Here is a 20,669-nt window from a genome sequence, read left to right on the forward strand (position 1 = left end):
TGTGATTACAAAACACTGCATCTTGTAAAATATTTCCAGTTCTGTTAACTTGAGAAGTACTAATGCTTATTATAAAAGTGTCACATCTCTCAGAATTGTAGAAGCCTACGCAGTATATTTCTTGTCTTATTTGGAAAATTAAGTTATAATTATTATTGTATTTAAGATTACATTTTGACACAACACATTACCATTGTGATTCTCAGACTCACAAGAAAAGTTATAAAACATGAGATTGTCTTAAAAAAAAAAAAAAAAAAAAGGAACTATTTACAAGACAGGACCAGAAGCAAAATTCCCATTTTGATTTCTGGTCCTATGATAGATACACCTTTTAAAGCATGTATATCATTGATTGGATCCGGACTTTTTCAAAGTCAGTCACAATAAGCAAACCAGTCAGTTTTAAATGCATTTTATACTTTCTTGCCCTAGTGGTGTGCATTACTTAGTGATACAATTGGTACCTAAAAGTGCTAAGCTCGTTTTATTTACTGACTTCCGGTTTGACTAGTTACAATGCAAAAGACAGAAGGAAACAGTTCCGCTCTGGAGGAATTCCCACAGGTATGGGGAACAGGGAAAGCGTGTGTGCTGCTGGTTGGGTTATTTTCTTAGAGAAATGAAATTTCCAGTTGACCCGTGTGCCCAGCGCTTTCTCCAAAATGATCCACATCCTCATCCATATTCATGAATCGTGCTCTGTTTCCACTCATTTGTATGCACAAATTCTTCCCTGCGTTCATACAGGTCAGAGCTACAGTTGATGTGGTTGACAGAAATTCTACAGGGTCATGAGAAAAAGCAGCACCTTGTCCACAAAAGTCCATGGAAGTTTGCTCCTTAACCTGCTGTTAAAGTAAAATGCACGTCTTTCACGTCCCTCACCTATAGAATTCTGTGTACAGCTAATAACCAGTCATCCAACCGGCTGATTATAAAAAGGAACACCAAGGTGTCATATTCATAATTACATTCACAAACAGCCTTACATGAGTCTGTGAAAACCCACCAGGGACTGTGCTGTGGTTCAGATGTCAGCCTTAGAATGCAGGTCTAAGAAACAAAGAAACTGTTCTGTTTCATAGAGCATTCTTCCACACCTCAAAAAGTCGGTACTGTCCAGTTCATGGCAATTTGTCTTGAAATGGTATCATGTTCATTAAAAAACAAACAAACAAACAAACAAAAACTGTTCTGACTAGAAAAGATGCTGGAGATAATAAAAACCTTTCTAGTCTTAGGATCCTCCAGATCTATTTTTCACATACCCTTTAGTTTTCCCTGAGGAAAAGAATATTTTTTACAGTATTTTGCTACTATTCTCAAGGTATTCTCTCCCATATGTACAGGTCCTGTCACTTTTCTCTACACATTCCCAAGTGAATGCTGCGCTTTCCTTTTCCAATGAAGTCGGATGAAGGCGGAAATGGGTTTTAGCAGTGCCGGCTAATTCAGAACCCAGGGCTGCTTTCAAGTGTGGCTTAGTGTGACACCAGCGACAGTGGACTTCAACTTAAGTGATCTTGAAATTTGATAGAGGGCATGTCAGTTTCAGAAATCTTTTGCAACATACATGTAACTATTTTTTTAAAAGTTTTGTTGGAAAGCCCAAGAACTGTAACACACATCATATTGAAAGTTTTCATCTGCAACACAGTTATGCCTGGACAAAGAATCGTCTCATAAAGGGCACCCACCCTGTTGGTGCACGGAGCTGCTGACAGGCATGCACATTCCTGCTCAGAAACCCACTGCCCTCTTCCCGACACTGGCTTTTGCCAAACAAGGGAGGAAACTTCCCAGCAAGTGAGGAGGAGAGCAGTCTGTGCCCACCGGAGATGCGCACGGCAGTCCTGCATCCCTGGCCTGAGTGCTTCCCGCAAAGGAGCTCTCTCCTTGCTTCAATCACCTGCTCCCAGAGCGGGAACCTGGCAGCTCCCTCGGAGGTGCCCAGGGACAGTCACCACCAGCTGATCAGCACTAGCATGGTGAGCCCGAGCCAGGTGTCCACAGCCCTCCTGTATCTCCTCTCCGGCTCCCCACCCACTTGCTACCCAGGTGTTTCCTCCAGGTGGTCACACTGCCTCCCATAAATTGGTTGCACATTCTCTGGGAAGAACTAAGGCTTAAAATGACTTCTCTCTGCTGTGCAGCTATCTGGAGAAGCCTGTCCATCACCAGGAAATGCCTTCTTTGGAGAGAGATGAGAAATCTTTTCTGAAGGAAAGGGTAACGGGGAGAGAAAAGTCAAAGGCTACCACATGCCTTCTTTAGAAAGGCTCTGGGACCAGAACCCACTGCATTGCCGTTCCTTTTGCACAGACAGGTGCCCGTGATGGGCGAGGCTTTGGTTAAGCAGCCACATGCCCTGGGGCTTCCCTTCCCACCCATACTCCCCTCCACCTGCCAAATGAACACAGAAAAGAACGTGGTACCACAGAGAAGGCATAAAACAGGGACTTCCCTGGTGGTCCAGTGGTTAAGACTTTGCCTTCCAATGCAGGGGGTGTGGCTTCAATCCCTGGTTGGGGAGCTAAGATCCCACATGCCTTGGGGCCAAAAAACCAAAAACATAAAACAGAAGCAATACTGTAACAAATTAAATAAAGACGTTAAAAATGGTTCACATCAGAAAATCTTTAAAAAAAAAAAAAGAGGAGGCATAAAACAAATCTTGGACTTAATTTGGCACTTCATTTAGTTCCAAAATGTAACAAAATAGCTCTACATTTTTTTTTTAATTTTAGCATTTATAAGCAGTGCTGTAAATTGCAATTTGTAGCTTTCTGGGTGGCTTAAAAGAAGTTTCATCCCTTTTCTTCAAGGCCAGGCAGGTGAAGCTTGGTAGTTCTCTAGTCATTACATGCCTTGGTATAGGCAATCAGTGTCTGTGTGCAGGAAGTACTGAGGGTCTGTGCCTACCTCAGAGCTAGAGAAGAGGACACACAGAGCCCTGGGCTGGCCAGCAGAAAGGAGCCCCGCGTGAGTGTGAGATGCAGAGAGTGTGTGTGAAGAAGGCTTTAGAAAGGAGAAGAAATCCCAAGGAAGCTGCATCCAGCTCTACCCTTTGCTTGTATTGGTGCATTGGCTAATACCCAGGCAAGGACTGAGCTTGGCTCAGCCAGGCCAGAGCCTAGCACTAGTCACGGGCTGTACCTCTGGGGGCAGAGCCACAGAGCCTCACTCTAGGACTGCTCCACAGCCACCATCTCTCCCTCCTTGTGTCCCAAAGTTCTGGGAGTAGGGGATAGATTTAGCCCCTCATCACTTTAATCTCTTTTGATTAGTGACTTAATCCAAGGATCAAGGGCCATGGAACTTTGCTGAAGAGAAAACCCTCTGCTCCACTACTGCACCCCAACCAAAACTGAAGTCCATGGTGAGCCTGCTGAAATGGCTGACCAGCCTTGGACTGACCGTGGCCACTGGGCAATCCAGCCACAGCGCAGGGCCTTCTGGACCAGGCCAGAGCATCACCTCCCAGCAGAGATGCTTGTGGGTGAAGCGACAAGACACCAGGGAGGAGAAAAGACAGGCTGGGGTAGAGGATGCAAATACGTTTCTGCACTTAAAAAACCCTTTCCTGGCTGACTTTGTTAGTGCTCAAACATACATTATAGCTGGTGCTGTATTGATTGGTAATCACGATGTGATATTAAATGAAGCTCTTTCTCTGCTCTTAAAATAAGTGTTTATAAAGAAAAAAATAAATGAAGGAGGAAACCAGGATCTCTTTCAAGGAATAATGCTTCAAATGTCATGTGAGAGTTTAAAAAATAAAATTGCCAAAATATATGAATGCACAGATTGCAGATGTTACACTGTAGAACCTCCTTCTTTTTCCCTTGCTTATTAAAAAAAAAGAGGCTGGCTCTTATGACTAGATGACTTCTACTCTTTCAAAAAAAAGCATATGTACAATCTCTAAATATATTAAACTTTGCTCTGTGCAATTTCATTTAACATTCCTATGGCTGATCCTAGGCCCCCGTCCCGACACAGTGCATCCTATAAGGTGCTCTTACTTCTTTGCATAGGTATAGGAGGAATAACTTTAGCAGGGCAATCAAGAGTAGGGTAGACAGAGAATGAGCTTATTTATAGGGCTTGACAACTACTCCCCTGTCCCCGCACCACTACCACCAAGACAGACAAACAAACAAATACCACGCTAGAAAGTCTAATAAATGGAACACAGTGCAAGCCCTGGTCCTATTAAATGGAGAGATTCCTATACCAACACGCATTTTCCTTTTGGTGTTCTGTATGTTCCCTTCTGAGCAAATTCTTAATGAATAGCTCCAATATTTTGATAAGAAAAATAAAGGTTTGGACCTTCCTTTTCCCCATATAATCTTTACATTGTTCATTAACCCATCTCCCAGACATGCTAAAGCATAAAACCTATAAAAGTGCACTCAGAATGGATGTTGACCTCACATAACTTTCTGAACAGATGGGGACGTGGAGGCTGTGCTCTGCTGTGTAAAGCACACCTGCCGGATGGTCTGGAGTTCTCTACCTTTTCTGAAAACAGTCAGCGGTGGCGTTTTGAGGGAAGGAAGGCCTGATGAGCCACTGACCTGGCAACAACTGTCAGATAAGCAGTGATGAAGAGATCCGAGCTATGGCTGGTGTCGCATCCCTGAAGGAAGCTTTGAGGCTTATCCAGATGGCAATGCGTGCCAGGTCTTGAGTGCATTGTGGCCGGGAGAGAGTGGGCCGGGCCACCCCTCAGGGAAGACTTCCGAGGAAGACTCCCAGACGTTTCCCAACAGTGACAGCGGGATGTCCTGAACTCAGCTGGGGCTGAAGTCTGCTGGTGATGTCCATTGTCAATCATTTTTCAAGCTTATGCCCTCCTGGGCCCTTCAAGCTAACAGCTCTACCATGGTTCAGTTTGGGGCCATTCTTTAAAACAAAACAAACAAACAAAAAAGACATAGAAAAGATACCCAGAGTGCTGCCGTTTCCTGGCAACACATCATGATGTGTACTGCTCCCAGAAGTCCGATGGAGAACAGGCAAAAGACTATTCACAATGAAAACAGGTATCGCTCTTTGTACAAATGCTACTGAATAACATGTAGCTTTTTTTTTAAGTGTCAAAAAAAAAAAAATCTCAGAAACGGCATTATCCAGAAAGGTTATCAAAATAGGCCTCCTTTCCAGGAAAAATGGGCTTGGTTGGTTCGACTGCTACAGAAGTCCACAGTTTTCAGAGCTAGACATACAGCAAAAAAAAAAGTTGATTTTTTAAGGAAAAAAGTAGTTACAGCTGCTCTCGGCTGGGTTCTCAGCAAGAACAGTGAGGGTGGTGACCTTTTTTGTTTTTTGCTGTGATTTCACCAAGGTTCCCGGAAGTGCTTTCCCTGGGTTTCAAGTGTGTTTTGTTCAGAAGGAAAAGCGCTTTCCGACACCCTCAGCACAAGTCGAGGGCAGGAGTGTCTGGGCGACGATCAGGGGCCTGTGCATTAGTCAATGAACCGCTGGCAGGCCTTCTTCCAGCGGCAGGCCGTGCACCACATGTCACGGTTCTCCATGCCGTACACTTTCCGGCACTTCTTGCCCTCTCCCCGGGGCTTCCTGTAAGACAGGCCAGGAAACAGTATTCAGTGTGAGGGATTCAATGAGCATTCTTTGGAGGGCTCAAAATCCCTGGAAAAATCTAGAAAAAGTTAGGAAACATAGTAGGGGGTCTCTCTAGGTTCAGCCATTAACGTGTGTGGGATGTTTTCACAGCCACTACACTGAACTGTTAAAATTTGCTACTTAATAGTACTTCCAGTACTCTTCAGCTTCTATTTGTCCGTTTGTAGACATGTCCATTTGGGCATCTGCATAACATTGAATTAAATAAGTAAATACAAGAAATACCAGTAGAGAGCATTATTCTTTCAAGTTTTTAAATATGTACTTTCAAATGCTCTCTTGCTTCTCAAATTTCTAGTCTTCTGGTTAAGGGAATCCTGGCGAGGTCCTCCTTGATCTGGGTTAAAAACTCTATTTTGTACTTCATTTCAGGCAGACGTTCATGCAACATGGCTTTAAAGAGACCCTGTAATCAGCATTACCTATTCTGCAAGAAAATTTACTGTAAACTGTGACCCCAGAAAAATAACAAATCTTTATCAAGAGTTAATAGACGGGGAAAACCATGGGAACAAAAGAAAGGGTGTTTCATCCATTTCAGGGGAATTTTACGAAGATTGTATCTCTGGTTTCTCTTTTCCTCACTCTTCTATTTTTCAGTTAATTCCCTGGAGAGGAGGCGTGTGGGGTTTCAAGCAGTCATACCTTAGGCTGACTGTCCCTCTGGGTGGGGAGGACAAGACGGTGTGAGTGTGCTGTCTCTGCTCTCCTGTGCCCACCGGGTGACTGTGAGTTGGTGACACCTAGTAAGCACATGGAAAACAAAGTTAACGGGGCAGGCTCTCCTCACCATGCATTTCGTTAGCCTTTGCCACGTGGGCAGGGGTACCCAACCAACAGACACGGAGAGACTGTGCTTCCTTCACAGAGACCACATGTTAAAATGGATGGGGCGATGCTCATGGCGGAATTTAAAGGCCTCCCCCAACAGAAAATACCCAGCAACAATGAATACTTTACAAATCTTCATGACTTCACAACATCTCTGCATTCCCAGTTGCCCATTTTCACTTGAATAATATTTTAAACCTTAAAGCGTATTCCTATTCCAAGCCTCATCCGTCTCTCTTTTAAAGAAGAAAAGAGGTTAAGAGAGTTCTCTGAGATTATACAGCTAGTCAGTGGCAACACACAATGTGGATCTCAGCCTTCTGTTTATTCAGTTAGATCATTCACAGCCAGTAAATAAATGGCTTCTTGCATAAGACGACCACATGGCAGACTCTGGGGTCTGAACAGGGATAAAGGCAAGAAGCAAAGATCCTGAGCAAATCAAGAACGAATGTCAACCTTGTAGTACTTACTGAGCATCCACTATGTGCCAGGGTCACTGACAACAGCTTTACTTTCACATCTACCCCATGTGATAAGTACTCACTCTTCCTATTTTATAGATGAGGAAACCAAGCTCAGGGAGGTTAAATAACTTGCCCCAGGTCATGGAACTTGCAATGCCCAGGGCTGTACTGAGCTCTCCCTGATGCCAGAGCATGTGTTTAACCCCCTTATGCCCCGCCTCTCAGTCGTAATGATGGGAGGGTCCCCTTTGTTCTCCATTCCTCTTGCATTTCTCACTTATTCTCTTTGTATCACCTGCTCACCTAGCACTAAATATCTTCCCAGCAAATGGGATTCTCAAAGGCTACACAAAACTAATTTTATAACAAAAGATAAATGATGTTTCAAGTAAATATACAATATTGCCATATACAAAAGAGCAAACATCTAATAAATTGATAAACTTAATCACTTAGAAGCCAACATGACCACAGAAATACCAGTACCAACCAACAGTCATGGGAACATTCCATAGAATTGATTTTCTCTAGTACAGGGACCAGTATTTCATATTTTCTGTCAATGTAAAGGAATGTACATAAGTGTTATTTTCCTAGTCATTAATTTAAAAAAAATTAAACACGTAAGAAAAAAAAAACTAACAACATTTTAAACCATTATTGCCATGAGTCTCATTTATTCTGTACCATTGGTCTTTACTTTTTGCTAAAGTTAGGTGGATTGAGGGCCAGCAGAGGTGAGTGACATACATAATTTTTTAAAAACCAAAGCTTTGGGGTTCAGTGTCTGCATTTGATGTGGATGGATATGTAGGTTCTTCCAGAAGCAGAATCCCCACCTCTCACTCCCATGCCCCATCCCATCGGGACCAGGATGCATATTAGCACAGTAGAGGGAGTGAACGCTTCAGAGTTTACTACCACTGTAGATGATCTAGAATATGCTCATATGACTTGTCAAGTGCTCAGGACAATGAAAAAAAAATATTGTTTTCAAAATTATTGTAGAACTTGTAGAATCCCAAGAGTACCTCTTTATTCAGTCAGAGAACTGGAAATGTTTAGGTGACATGACAGTGACACTGTTTCCATCAGCCGGGGATAATGTGGAAGGTTCTAAGTTTTGCAGAATTGCCATACGTCAATTTTGTGTGGGGTGATATGAGATTATAAGATGCTCTTCATTCAACAAATATTTATTAAATACTTACTATGCCCCAGGCACTGTTCTAGATTGTGGGGATACAGCCCTGAACAAGATAAAGTCTCTGCCCTCATGGAGTGTACATTCTAGTGGGGAGATAGACAATAAATACAAAACAAGTAAGGGCATTTTAGTGATAAGTGCCTGAAGAAAATAAAATAGGCTACCAGGCCAAGCATGATGGAAGGAGAGGACGTATTCAGGGTGGTGAGGGAAGTCTTCTTGGGGAGGTTACCTTTGATCTACAGGGCACTCCGGGGAAAGGGGCGGGGCAAGGGCCAAGGCCTCCCAGGTGCAGAGTGCCAGTGGGGCTGGAAGACAATGCGTAGGAGGCAGGAGGAAGGCGGGAGGACAGGAGGTGGTGGGTTCAGGTCATGGCTTGGAGCTGTGATGAGGAATTTGAAGGTGATTCTAAGTGCAAGGGAAGCCAGTGGAGCGTTTTAAGAAAGTGAGACATCTGATTAATGCTTTACAAAGATCGCTCTGGCTCCTTGGAGAATGGGTTAGCAAGAGCCCGGACAGGAGCCCCGAGGACCGCTTAAGAGCCTTTTGCACTGTTTCAGGAGAAAAACGTACTGGTGATTTAGATGAGAGTGTGGCAGTGGTGGGGAGAAGGGGCTGGATTCGTATCCTGTAGAGGCAGAGTCCGGGACTTGCTGATAGATGGGATATAGGACAGAAAATAAGAGGACAAATCTTTCGATGAATCAAGGATGAAGCAAAAGGAGTCAAGGATGCCTCCTAGGTCCTGGCCTGAGAGGCTGGAGGGATGGGGGTGCCACTTAACTGAAATTAGAAAACTGGTGACCTCATAGGTTTAGGGGAGGAATGAGGGGCAGGTTTGGACCTACTGCAGGAAGAACCCTTCTCTACCTTCTTTATTTCTGCTAACGGCTTTCTTAAGTCTGGAGTTGAGGGCACACGTGTTTCGTGTCTAGTCCTGTCTGATGGCAGCCCCTCCCGTTCCACAACAGACCTGGGTTTCTACAGGCTGCAGCATAGTGGAAGGCAGGACCCTGTTCACACACCAGCGTGCGGCTTAGTTCTGTGGGAGGATCAATATCCTCCAGCTATTGATCGGGAGCTTTCCTGGAGATTTTTTAATAGCAAGACAATCATGTTTTGGCATCTTATGTTAGCTGGGGCTGAGGGTAGGGGGAGGCTGGCATAGGGAGCCAACATTTATTCAGTGCTTGCAAATGTGAAAGGCCACTAGGTTATTTATACTCTCTTTTAATCTTCACCAAAAAGCCTGCAAAATAAGCACTATCTGCGTTTTGTAGGTAAGACAATTTAGGCTTGGAGCAGGGAACTGGCCTACATGCATCCCAGAGTTAAAAGTAGTTATCAGTAATTACCAAGAGCTTGTTAAACTAAGTGCCTTCCCCTGTGTTATCTAATTTAATCCTCATAAGGAGCCCAGGATAAGCATCGCTATCAATTCCACTTTATAGATGAGGAAATGGAGAAGTTAAGGAAGTTGCTGAGGCCACGCAGAAAGTAAATGGCGGACCCGGGATTTGAATATGGGCTGTCTGACACCAGCCGACCTTGGAACTCGGTTCTGAATGGTGTCAAAGCCCTGTTTTTTCTCTCTTCCATCCTGCCTCATAACTGATGGCAGTACTGTGTGCCCTGGAATAAAGCCCTGGAAAACATGATTTGGCTCTCTCTCCCAGTGGCCTCCACATTCCAGAGTTATTTGTTTTACATCTTAACCATTTTTAAGTTCTATTTGGGGACATGTTTTATAAAGCATATAATACACTTAGAGAGAGTACTGTATGGTATTATTTCTAAATAAATAAAATGGGCTGTATGCCTGTAATTTGTCTCCTGATTAGGTGTGACCTCAGAAGAGTTTAAAGAATTCTAAATTATAGTCTGCAAAAATCGTGGCTAATTTTTCCCATATGTTGAGTATATTTGTGTTATATGAGTCAACCCCAGATAGGGAGAATCCACTTTCTCTGCCCCCGGTTTTACAGTAATGAGACATGTCACAGATAACAACACTAGGAAGTACAACATAATGTCAGCCAGTGCCAGGCATTGTGTTCAACAATACAATGATACAAGGTGGTTGTCGTAGAGCTGAGTTGAGGACATTGCTTGAAAGAGGTCCTGTGACCGGCTAGAGGTCATGGCTTGTAAATGCCAGTCAGGACTTGCCTCACACCAGAGCAGTAACACAGATGTTGTGTCCTTCTGTAAATATGTTGGAGAAATTTCTTTTCTTTGTGATTTTCTATCTCCCAAATGGGAAAAAAAAGAAAAAAGCCCCTTGTCTTGGTTTTAATCTCTTCTAACATAATATTCTGAACCCTCCATCGAAGTTTTAATAAAAAACAAACCAGCTAAAAAGCTAACAATTAAGTACTACTATTTCAGGTCTGGAGACTGTCTTTCTGGCCTGAAGCTTCTTGGAATGGCCCTTGGATAGCAGGTTGATTAGCTCCTATTTGCTTGCATGGGGCCTATTATGGACTGGATTTTGTGTCTGCTCCACCCCCCTTCACATGTTGAAGCCCTAATTCTCAGTGTGGTTGTATTTGGAGATGGGGTCTCTAAGGAAGTAATTAAAGACAAATGAGGTCCAAAGGGTGGGACCCTGATCCAATAGGATTAGTGTCCTTAGAAGAAGAGACACCAAAAGGCTCTCTCTCTATCTCCCTACCCCCTAAAAGAAAAGGCCATGTGAGGACATATCAAAAAGTTGGCCCCTGACAAGGCAGCAGGAGAGCCCTCACCAGGAACTGAATCAGCTAGCACACTGATCTGAGACTTCTGGCCTCCAGAATTGTGAGAAAATAAATGTGGGATGTTTAAGCCACCCAGTCTATTATGGCAGACTAACACAGGGGCCAAGAGCTCTCAGCTTTCTGCCATGAAAAGACAGGGAAAGAAATGGAGATAATTATGGGTCATTGGGGAAAAACAGGTCAAAGAAAGCAGTAATTAACCATGGTCTTCTCCCCACCCCTATGTCCATAGCCTTGGGCTAGAAAAGACTGAAACACTACATTGGTGAATATGCAGATCGGCCTTCTGGGCTATACACCTCCGGGAAGAGGTCTTACCCAGGGAACTTATTAAAGCCTCAAATTCAGGAAGTCCAGTGTAGGCAAATGAATAAATAAAATTCTTCAAACCTTGGGATTTCGCAGAAGGAGATTATTTCTACTTTCTAGGAAGCATACAAAAGCATCCCCTCTTCAATACCAGGTCTCAAAGACATGGGAGAAAAGGAAACCTTAAATGGCGTTGACAACCTCAGAGTACTTGCTTTGGAGTACAACAAGAAATGTGTTCTTTAATGAGGATTTAATAAAATGGCAACTGCTCTGTTCTTCAGTTTGGATAAAGTTGAAGCCACCACTAATACTAGTACCTTATCATTTAAAACTTTTAGAGCTTCTGTCTGAAAATCCTATAACACGAATTTAGGAGGTGGGGATTCACATGTTCTCAGAGTCAGCCTGGCTCCCTGTCTTCTAGAGGTGGGACTAGCGCCCCTGGAGAATTCAGGGACGGTTGCTGGCACCCAGCCAGTGGACATGTGACAGTCCTATGCCTGGGTGGTGTGGAGTTGTGAGATCCAGCCCCCTGTAGAAGGGGGCGGACAGCAAACAGCCAGTTTTTTTTTTTTTTCTTTTAAAAAAAGCATTGATAGAGAGTAGGGCAACATGAAGAACATTTTTAGTAGTAAGCCTCCTTGTCTTCTTTCTAGAATAAAACAAAAGCCTTCGAAAATGGCAGCTCCCTCCATCCCCTTACCTTTATTTTTAGATAGCAATGGCAAGCTTGACTGCTGAAACAGTCTAAAACCAGATAGATTGGGAATTCTCTGGCGACAGGATAAATTAGAAGCTCACATAGGATTTTAGTGGGATACCTAGTTAACTCAGTTACTCTATGTACTTACTGTCAAAGTTCTAGTCCAGAACGTCCCTGGTAACCAATTGATAGCAAAATGAGGGACTCTGTCCACAGTGTCCACAGAGAGAAGAGTTTTAAAATTTCACTGTTGAAAAACCAACAAGAGGAGGGATCCTGGCTGGTATCCTACCGTGTAAGACATTTAGGAACTTTGGAGGACATGGAACTAGTGAAATGTCAGAAAGAGAAAAACAAATATCGTACATTAACGCATATATGTGGAATCTAGAAAAATGGTACAGATGAACCGGTTTGCCAGGCAGAAATAGAGACACAGATGTAGAGAACAAATGTATGGACACCAAGGGGGGAAAGCGGGGGGTGGTGGGATGAACTGGGAGATTCGGATTGACATGTATACACTAATATGTATAAAATAGATAACTAATCAGAACCTGCTGTATAGCACAGGGAACTCCACTGTACAGTAGAAACTAATACAACATTGTAAAACAACTATACCCCAATTTAAAAAAAAAAAAACCACACAGCGTGATGTCACACTATACTTCAGAAGGAGATGATTTAATTAATAGAAGAAAAGGGGAAAATATTCCATTTGGGCTGGTCATAGAGGTAATCTGAAAGGAAGTCTGAACTGGGCTGTTCTGTCTACACACTACACTTGTTTTTACACCAGATGAGCTTTAGGGGGATGCTCTTGAAAATTCTGCTCAAATCAAAGAAGGGAAGGAACGGAATTCAGAATAGCAAGTCTCTGTCATTCTGTGATTGTAGCTGCCTTGCTGGCTTAGAAGGGTTGTCTCAAATGTCATGTCGAGAGCCACTCTGGGTCTCTTTATGTCTATCCAAAAAAAGAAAAAAAAAGTCGCCAAAAGGGCTGATTGTTTACCTCTGACACCCACCTTAGGGGATCATTGTTCCTGCCAGAAACAAAACTAATACCTACATGTCTAAGCTATTCTTTTTAAATGTTTACTAACAGGGCATTCATCGTATTCTTGCTTTTTGAGAACAACCAGCAGTTCCCACTCTTCGTGAAGGAGGCACCTTTCATAATTACTCCAGATCCATGATCCTGTTTAAAAATCCTATTCTAGGAGTATTTTCTGGAAGCCACAAATTCTCGAATTGCTGCCAGCAGGATGCTTTTTATTGTTGACTATTCCTCTAGGGAATTTAATAAATATTCATTGACAGAGCACAGCGTAATTGACTGAGCCACTTTCATTTTTATCAGCTCCACAGGAGGCCTTGGTATTTGCTGGAAACCTCTGGGAGTTGCCAGTGGTTGCAATAAGAAGCTTTTGTGAGGTCCTTAGGGAGAGGGGTGGAGAGGAGAAAATAAGGTTAATGTCTATTATCATAAGCCACTTTCCTGAACCTTATCAGGAGTTATAACCCCCCTTGAGCATCATCGGGATGGGGGTCTATGGATATTCTGTGATAAGCTATAAAAGACCCAATATCTTTTTAAATGAATAGTTAAGAATCAAGCAAATTCATGCTGAGTTTTCAGACAGTAATCATTTACTATGTCAAATCAATTCTTATATACTACTTAAACCCGAAGGCATATTTCAGCACTTATTTATTTGCAAATTACCCATCAGCATGGACTATTCAGGCTTTGGAAGAAAGAAAGTGATTTCAATTTCTACTATTTGAAGTTGCAAAATGACAAACCCACAAACAATAATTTCAAAGTCAAATCTTATAAATTTACTCATAATGATAAATGCCGTTTATGTATAGGGTCTCTTTCTTTTATGTTCAGGGTCTGAGTTCGGCTATTAATTTTATAAAGCCTTTTGGAAACATACAAATACATCACCCACACAAAAAATCTTGATATATTTCCAACAAGTTGTTTATCAACAGATGAAACTGTCTTTTAGTTTCTAAAATTCCAGTCAAAACACCTTTTTACAAAGAAGTTGGGCCTGTCTGAACCACGAGACACCTCGCTGAGTTTACAAATATCATTACAAAAAAAAAAAAAGAATTCTTCTGGCATTCCAATTTTTGTCTTTTTCTTGCATGTTTCTACAATTTGTTCTCTAAATATACATTTGGCTTTGACCAGATTTCTGGCTTTTTGCTTTTCTACTTACTGGAATGCCTGTGAAGGTAACTGGAGGAGACTGCCAAGAAATGCTGAAGCTGCTGCCATTGGGGGTGAACTTGGCCGATCCTGGAATGTTCACAGGGGGCGTGGCCTGTCAAATAGAAAACAGAGGAAGTTGTTATGAAAGAACATTTCTCCTCAGAGTCTTAAGCTGTCATTTCCAAAGTAGGGCCTCAGAAATAATCTCAGCTATATTTTAATGACTAAATTATAATAGGAGGAAATTAAACACAGTCAATAAGAGTAGCTAGAGATAAACTTTTTATATATCTAAGCAATCTAAGGTATAAAAGGAGAAAGTTTTTGACTACCGATTTCTGAAAAGAAATTTGCTTATACGTACATATACCTATTTTAGGACATCTGTGATATACAATTCCTCACTATCAAGTTGGGAAGTCACTTTTTTATGCAGTGATGGTAGGTTGTAAATTACAACACTTTGGGAGGGTAATTTGGCAATACATATAAAAATTCTTAGTGTTCTGTATGTTAGCTATTCCACTTCTAGAATTTATTCTCAGGAAATGGATATAAGGATGTTCATTACAGAACTATGTATTATATTTAACAAAACTGGAAACACATGTCCAATAATAGGGAAAAGGGTAGATATATCATGATATGTCTATGGAGCCATTAAAAATGATGTTGTTGAAGAATACTCATTGGCGTGGGAAAATGTTCATGAGATATTAAGTGGAAAAAACAAAGCATAGTGAAAACAGTACTAAAATAGATTCCATTTTTTTTAAAAAATGAGTATACATATACACATAGAATACTTTTGAAGGACATACCAAAAATATGAACCAAAGGGCTTTCTTGTTGTTGGGACTAAGGATGGATTTTCTTTCTTTGCTTATGTTTCTAATATTTTTATGCTGAACATTTATAATAACTGTAAACAGAAAAATCCCAATATTGTGAATAAATGGTTTGGGAAGGAACTTCTAGATCCCTTAGTGTGTGTTCCAACTCTCATTGTATAGATAAGCAGAATAATTTAATTAAGTTGGTTCAAGCCCACGATTTCGGACCTAAATGCGACACTGACAAACAAGAACAAAGGAATGAATAATTCTTTTGACCTCCGTAAGAAGAGTCAGGAATGAAAGTTATTGCATCAACTAATTTAATAATTAGCTCTATTCCATTGCTCTTGAGTTGAAGTCTACTAAATAAATGGCTAAATTCTTCCTCTACAGCTTTAGTTTTTCTACTTTTATACATACAGTTGCTAGTGACAGTGGTTTTCTAACTGGCACCACTGGAAAATATTTTGGCAATACATAGCTGTTCATGTTATATCCTAAGACTCGATAATTACTCTTCTGGAAATTCAAAGAAAAAATAAAGCTACTGGCACAGAAGTATCCTCTGTAGATTTACTAATGATAATTAAAAAGCTGGGTAGACTAAAAAGTAGATCCCTAACAAAAGAATGATTAAAACAATTTAATGTTTTGATTTAATTGAATTCGGTTATATATTCAGTTCTATGGAAAGTGTTTATAAAACAAGGGTGGGAGAACACAATTACAAATATGTACAGGAGATTTTTCTTCTAAAAAGTTACGTAAGGTGGTTGATAATTATGGGAAAATTTTTGTTTAAATTTGAGTGTATTGAAACTTCACTAAATCAACACTTAAAAGAGTTAATAATTGCTGGGGGAAAAGGAGCTTTAGCCGTGTCCTGTATTTGCAGGATTTGTCTCTAAGGTCTTGTGAGACTTTGGAGTGAAGCAGAATCCCCTAGAGGGTCTGTTAAGCACAGACTGCTCAGCCCCACCCCTCCTTCTGGTCCCACAGGTCTGGGGCAAACCCAAGAAATGTACATTTCTAACAAGTTTCCAGGTGATGCCGACACTGTTGATTTGGGGAACACTGACAACCACAGCTGCAGTCTGAGAGAGTTAGTTACCAATTGAGAAGGGAGGGCACTAAGTCCCAGACTGGGGTGCAGGACGAGGGTGGCATTGTGTCAGCACTTTTCAAGGCTCCTCTTTTCACTTATTTTATTTTTTATTTAACAGGTACTTATATCATGTGCCAGGCACCCTTCTTAGAGTTTTACAGTATTAAGGATTTTAATTCTCATAACAGCGTCTCAGGGATTGGATCTTCAATCAGTACTTCAAAGTCCAAGGACCTACAGGGTTTCATCCGTGCGAGATTCTGGCTTTGAAAGGAGAAAAAGAAAAAGCGAAATCTGCTACTGGGCTCTCTTGGATGCTGTTTTTCCACTGAGTTATCCTTTACTCAGAGGTCAGAATGCTACTGCTTTTGGTCAGGAGTAAAGTGATTACTCTCACGGTCCCTTGCCAGTCACCTGGTAAGCGTGGTCGGTGTGCACGAGGTAGAGGGTGGTGGGAGCGGAGCGGCTCAAGGGTGTCATCAATTTTGTCTCAGTTTTGGCACAAGGAGTTTCTGTTCTGCTGGAATCTGGGATGGGGAAAGTAGGAGGCGAAGCCAGGGACTGGGAGGGCGAAACCGGGGCCAGGCTGCTCAGTCCGTCCGCCACCGAGTCTGTGTTGAGCTTGATCTCAGTGTAGTAAAAGTCTTCTTCTCCATCACTGTAATCAGACTCCCCAACACGCCTAATGCAAAAGAGAGCAAAACAATCCTACTCACCCAAGCCATTTTCTTGCCTTGAAATCTGGCACATCACATGCTGTTCCTTCTGTCTGGAATGCTTTTCCTCTGTTCTGTCTGCCTGGCAAACTCTTACCTATCCTGCAACACTCAACTGTCCACTTCCAGGGAAGCCTTCCTTGACTTCTTAAAGCAATTTATTCAATTAATCAACCAATCAATCAATTATTCAACAACAATTTATTGAGAGTCTACTATGTCCTGGCTCTTTTTTTTAGAGTCCCACTATTACAGTGAACAAAACATAAATAGACTCTGCCCTAATGGAACATATAGTCTAGGGGGAGAGGCAGACAAGAAACCCATAATGAAACACATCAAAAAGAATAAAATACATAGGAATAAACCTACCTAAGGAGGTAAAAGACCTGTACTCAGAAAACTGTATGACACTGATGAAAGAAATTGAAGACAACACAAACAGATGGAAAAATATACCATGTTCTTGGATTGGAAGAATTAATATTGTTAAAATGACCACACTCCCCAAGGCAATCTACAGATTCAATGTAATCCCTATCAAAATACCAATGGCATTTTTCACTGAACTAGAACAGATAATTTTAAAATTTGTATGAAAACATAAAAGACTCCAAATAGCTAAAACAATCTTCAGAAAGAACAGAGCTGGAAGAATGCTCCCTGACTTCAGTATAAAGCTATAGTAATCAAAATAGTATGGCACTGGCACAAAAACAGACACATAGATCAATGGAAAAGAATAGAGAGCCCAGAAATAGACTCACGCACTTGTGGTCAATTAACCTGTGACAAAGGAGGCAAGAATATACAATGGAGAAAAGGCAGTCTCTTCCATAAGTGGTGCTAGGAAAACTGGACAGCAACATGTAAAAGAATGAAATTAGAACACTCCCTAACACCATACACAAAAATAAACTAAAAATGGATTAAAGACCTAAATGTAAGACATGACACCATAAAACTGGTAGAGGAAAACATAGGCAGAACACTCTTTGACATAAATTGTAGCAATATTTTTTTGGATCTGTCTCCAAGCAAAGGAAATATAAGCAAAAAATAAAGAAATGGGACCTAATTAAACTTGAAAACTTTTGCATAGCAAAGGAAACCATCGACAAAACAAAAAGACAACCTGTTGAATGGGAGAAAATATTTGCAAGTGATATGACCGATACGGGGTTACTATCCAAAATATATAAATAGCTCATTAACTCAACATTAAAAAAAAAAACCAACCCTATTAAAAAGTGGGCAGAAGATCTGAATAGACTTTTTTCCAAAGAGGACATGAAGATGGCCAACAGGCACATGAAAAGATGCTCAGCATCACTAATCATCAGGGAAATGCAAATCAAAACCACAATGAGATATCACCTTAAACTTGTCAGAATGACTATCATCAAAAAGAACAAAAATAACAAATGTTGGCGAGAATATGGAGAAAAGGGAACACCTGTACACTGTTGGTGGGAATGTAAATTGGTGTAGTCACTGTGGAAAATAGTATGGAGGTTTCTCAAAAAACTAAAAATAGAACTACCATATGACCCAGCAATTCCACTCCTGGGTATATATCTAAAAAAACAAAACAAAACAGTAATTCAAAAAGATACATGCACCCCAATGTTCATAGCAGCATTATGTACAATTGCCAAGATATGGAAGCAACCTAAGTGTCCATCAACAGATGAAGGATATAGAAGATGTGAGCTACATACACACACACACACACACAATGGAATACTACTCAGGCATTAAAAAAGAATGAAGTTTTGCCATTTGTAACAACATGAATGGACTTGGAGGGTATTATGCTAAGTGAAATAAGTCAGATTGAGAAAGACAAATACTGTATGATATTACTTATATATGGAATCTAAAAAATACAACAAACTAGTAAATATAACAAAAAAGAAGCAGACTCACAGATACAGAGAACAAACCAGTAGTTACCAGTGGGGAGAGGGGAGGGAGGAGGGGCAGTATATGGGTAGAGGATTAAGAGGTACAAACTATTATGTATAAAATAAGCTACAAGGATATATTACTGTACAATACAGGGAATACAGCCAATATTTTGTAACAACTATAAATGGAGTATAACCTTAAAAAATTGTGAATTACCAGACTGTACACCTGTAACTTATATAATATTGTACATCAACTATAACTCATAAAAAAAGTAAACCCATAAGGAAATAGATATTTAATACATCAGGTAGTGATAAATCGCAGAAAGAAAAATTAAGCAGCATTAAGAGTGCCCTTAATCAGCGTAAATGATGGGGGCATCATTTTAAGTAGTGTGTTCAGAGGAAGACTCTCTGAGGAGGTAACATTTGAGCAGACATCTATATGAGGTGAGGGTGAAACCCATATGGGAACCATGTGGGAAGAATGCACAGAGTCCTGGGGTGGGCCGTCTTGGCACTTTCCAAGAAGGGCAGAGAGGCAGATGGCTGGTGCTCGGGGCACCAGGCAGAGAGTAATGAGAGAAGAGTGGGAAGGAAGGCAGAGGCAAGATCGCACAGGGCTTTGTAGCCCTGGGGAAAGACTTGGGATTTTGTCCTGAATGTTATGGAAGCCTCTGGGGATTTTGAGGACTCTAAGTTACTTTTTATTTTTATTTATTTTTTATTTTTAAAAATTGAAGTATAGTTAATTTACAACGTTGTGTTAGTTTCAGGTGTACAGCAAAGTGATTCAATTATATATATATATATGTTTTTTAAAAATTTTTATTTATTTATTTATTTATTTATGGCTGTGTTGGGTCTTCGTTTCTGTGAGGGCTTTCTCTAGTTGCGACAAGTGGGGGCCACTCTTCATCGCGGTGCGCGGGCCTCTCACTATCGCGGCCTCTCTTGTTGCGGAGCACAGGCTCCAGACGCGCAGGCTCAGTAATTGTGGCTCACGGGCCTAGCTGCTCCGCGGCATGTGGGATCTTCCCAGACCAGGGCTCGAACCCGTGTCCGCTGCATTGGCAGGCAGATGCTCAACCACTGCGCCAACAGGGAAGCCCCTATTTTTTATATATTATATATATATATATATATATATATATATATACATATAAAGCATATATATATTCTTTTTCAGACTCTTTTCCATTATAGGTTATTACAAGATATTGAGTATAGTTCCCTGTGCTATACAGTAAGTCCTTGTTGTCTATCAGTTTTATATACAGTACTGTGTATTTGTTAATCCCAAGCTCCTAATTTATCTCTCCCCAGTTCACCCCCTCTCATGCTATGCCTTTTGGTAACCATAAGTTTGTTTTCCAATGTCATCTAATGCCATTTGTAGCAACATGGATGGACCTAGAGATTTTCATATTAAGTGAAGTAAGACAGACAAAGACAAATATCATATGTTACCACTTATACATGGAATCTAAAAAAATGATACCAATGAACTTATTTACAAAACAGAAATAGACTCACCGACATAAGTTACTTTTTAAAAGGATCACTCTGGCAATTGCCTGGAGAGAGAATAGAGGAGAGGAGGGCAAGAGGGGTGGGAGGCCAGCAAGCAGGCTGTGGAGCAGTTGACAGTGGCTGGGCGAGAGGTGGGAGGTGGAAGTGACCTGAGCTCTCAAATCGGGGAAGTATTTTGCACGTTAGGTGTTAGGACTTAATTCCAAACTGTTAGAGCCTCTGAGCTCCCTGTGAAGTGCGTTCAGTTTATTTAATTCACTTTGTGTAATGACTTGGTACATTTCTGTAATTTTTTTTTAAACCCCTGTCGCCTCCCTAAGACTGATTCTCTAGGGCTATGTCTTGTTCATCTTTGTGTCACACCACACATATCAGCGCATCTGGCCTACAGTAGGTGCCTAT

General features: G+C 41.2%; 1 protein-coding gene across 4 annotated transcripts in view; it reads right to left on the minus strand.

The window, feature by feature from the left end:
* Window positions 1–326: 326 nt before the first annotated feature.
* The window catches only part of ZNF704 (zinc finger protein 704), a 228,981-nt gene continuing 208,638 nt past the window's right edge, over window positions 327–20,669 (minus strand). For 3 of the 4 annotated variants that reach the window (XM_061171754.1, XM_061171755.1, XM_061171756.1), the window contains exons 6-9: window positions 16,520–16,787; window positions 14,172–14,276; window positions 6,301–6,398; window positions 328–5,589 (exon numbers count right to left, since the gene is read on the minus strand). In XM_061171754.1, the coding sequence (XP_061027737.1) occupies window positions 5,478–5,589; window positions 6,301–6,398; window positions 14,172–14,276; window positions 16,520–16,787 (583 nt within the window). In that variant the 3' untranslated portion in view covers window positions 328–5,477. Of the gene's footprint in view, window positions 5,590–6,300; window positions 6,399–14,171; window positions 14,277–16,519; window positions 16,788–20,669 lie in introns of all 4 variants that reach the window. The other variant, XM_061171753.1, reaches the window with a different exon arrangement.

The sequence above is a fragment of the Eubalaena glacialis genome, chromosome 17 (genome assembly GCF_028564815.1).
Source record: "Eubalaena glacialis isolate mEubGla1 chromosome 17, mEubGla1.1.hap2.+ XY, whole genome shotgun sequence".
Classification (NCBI taxonomy): Eukaryota; Metazoa; Chordata; class Mammalia; order Artiodactyla; family Balaenidae; genus Eubalaena; species Eubalaena glacialis.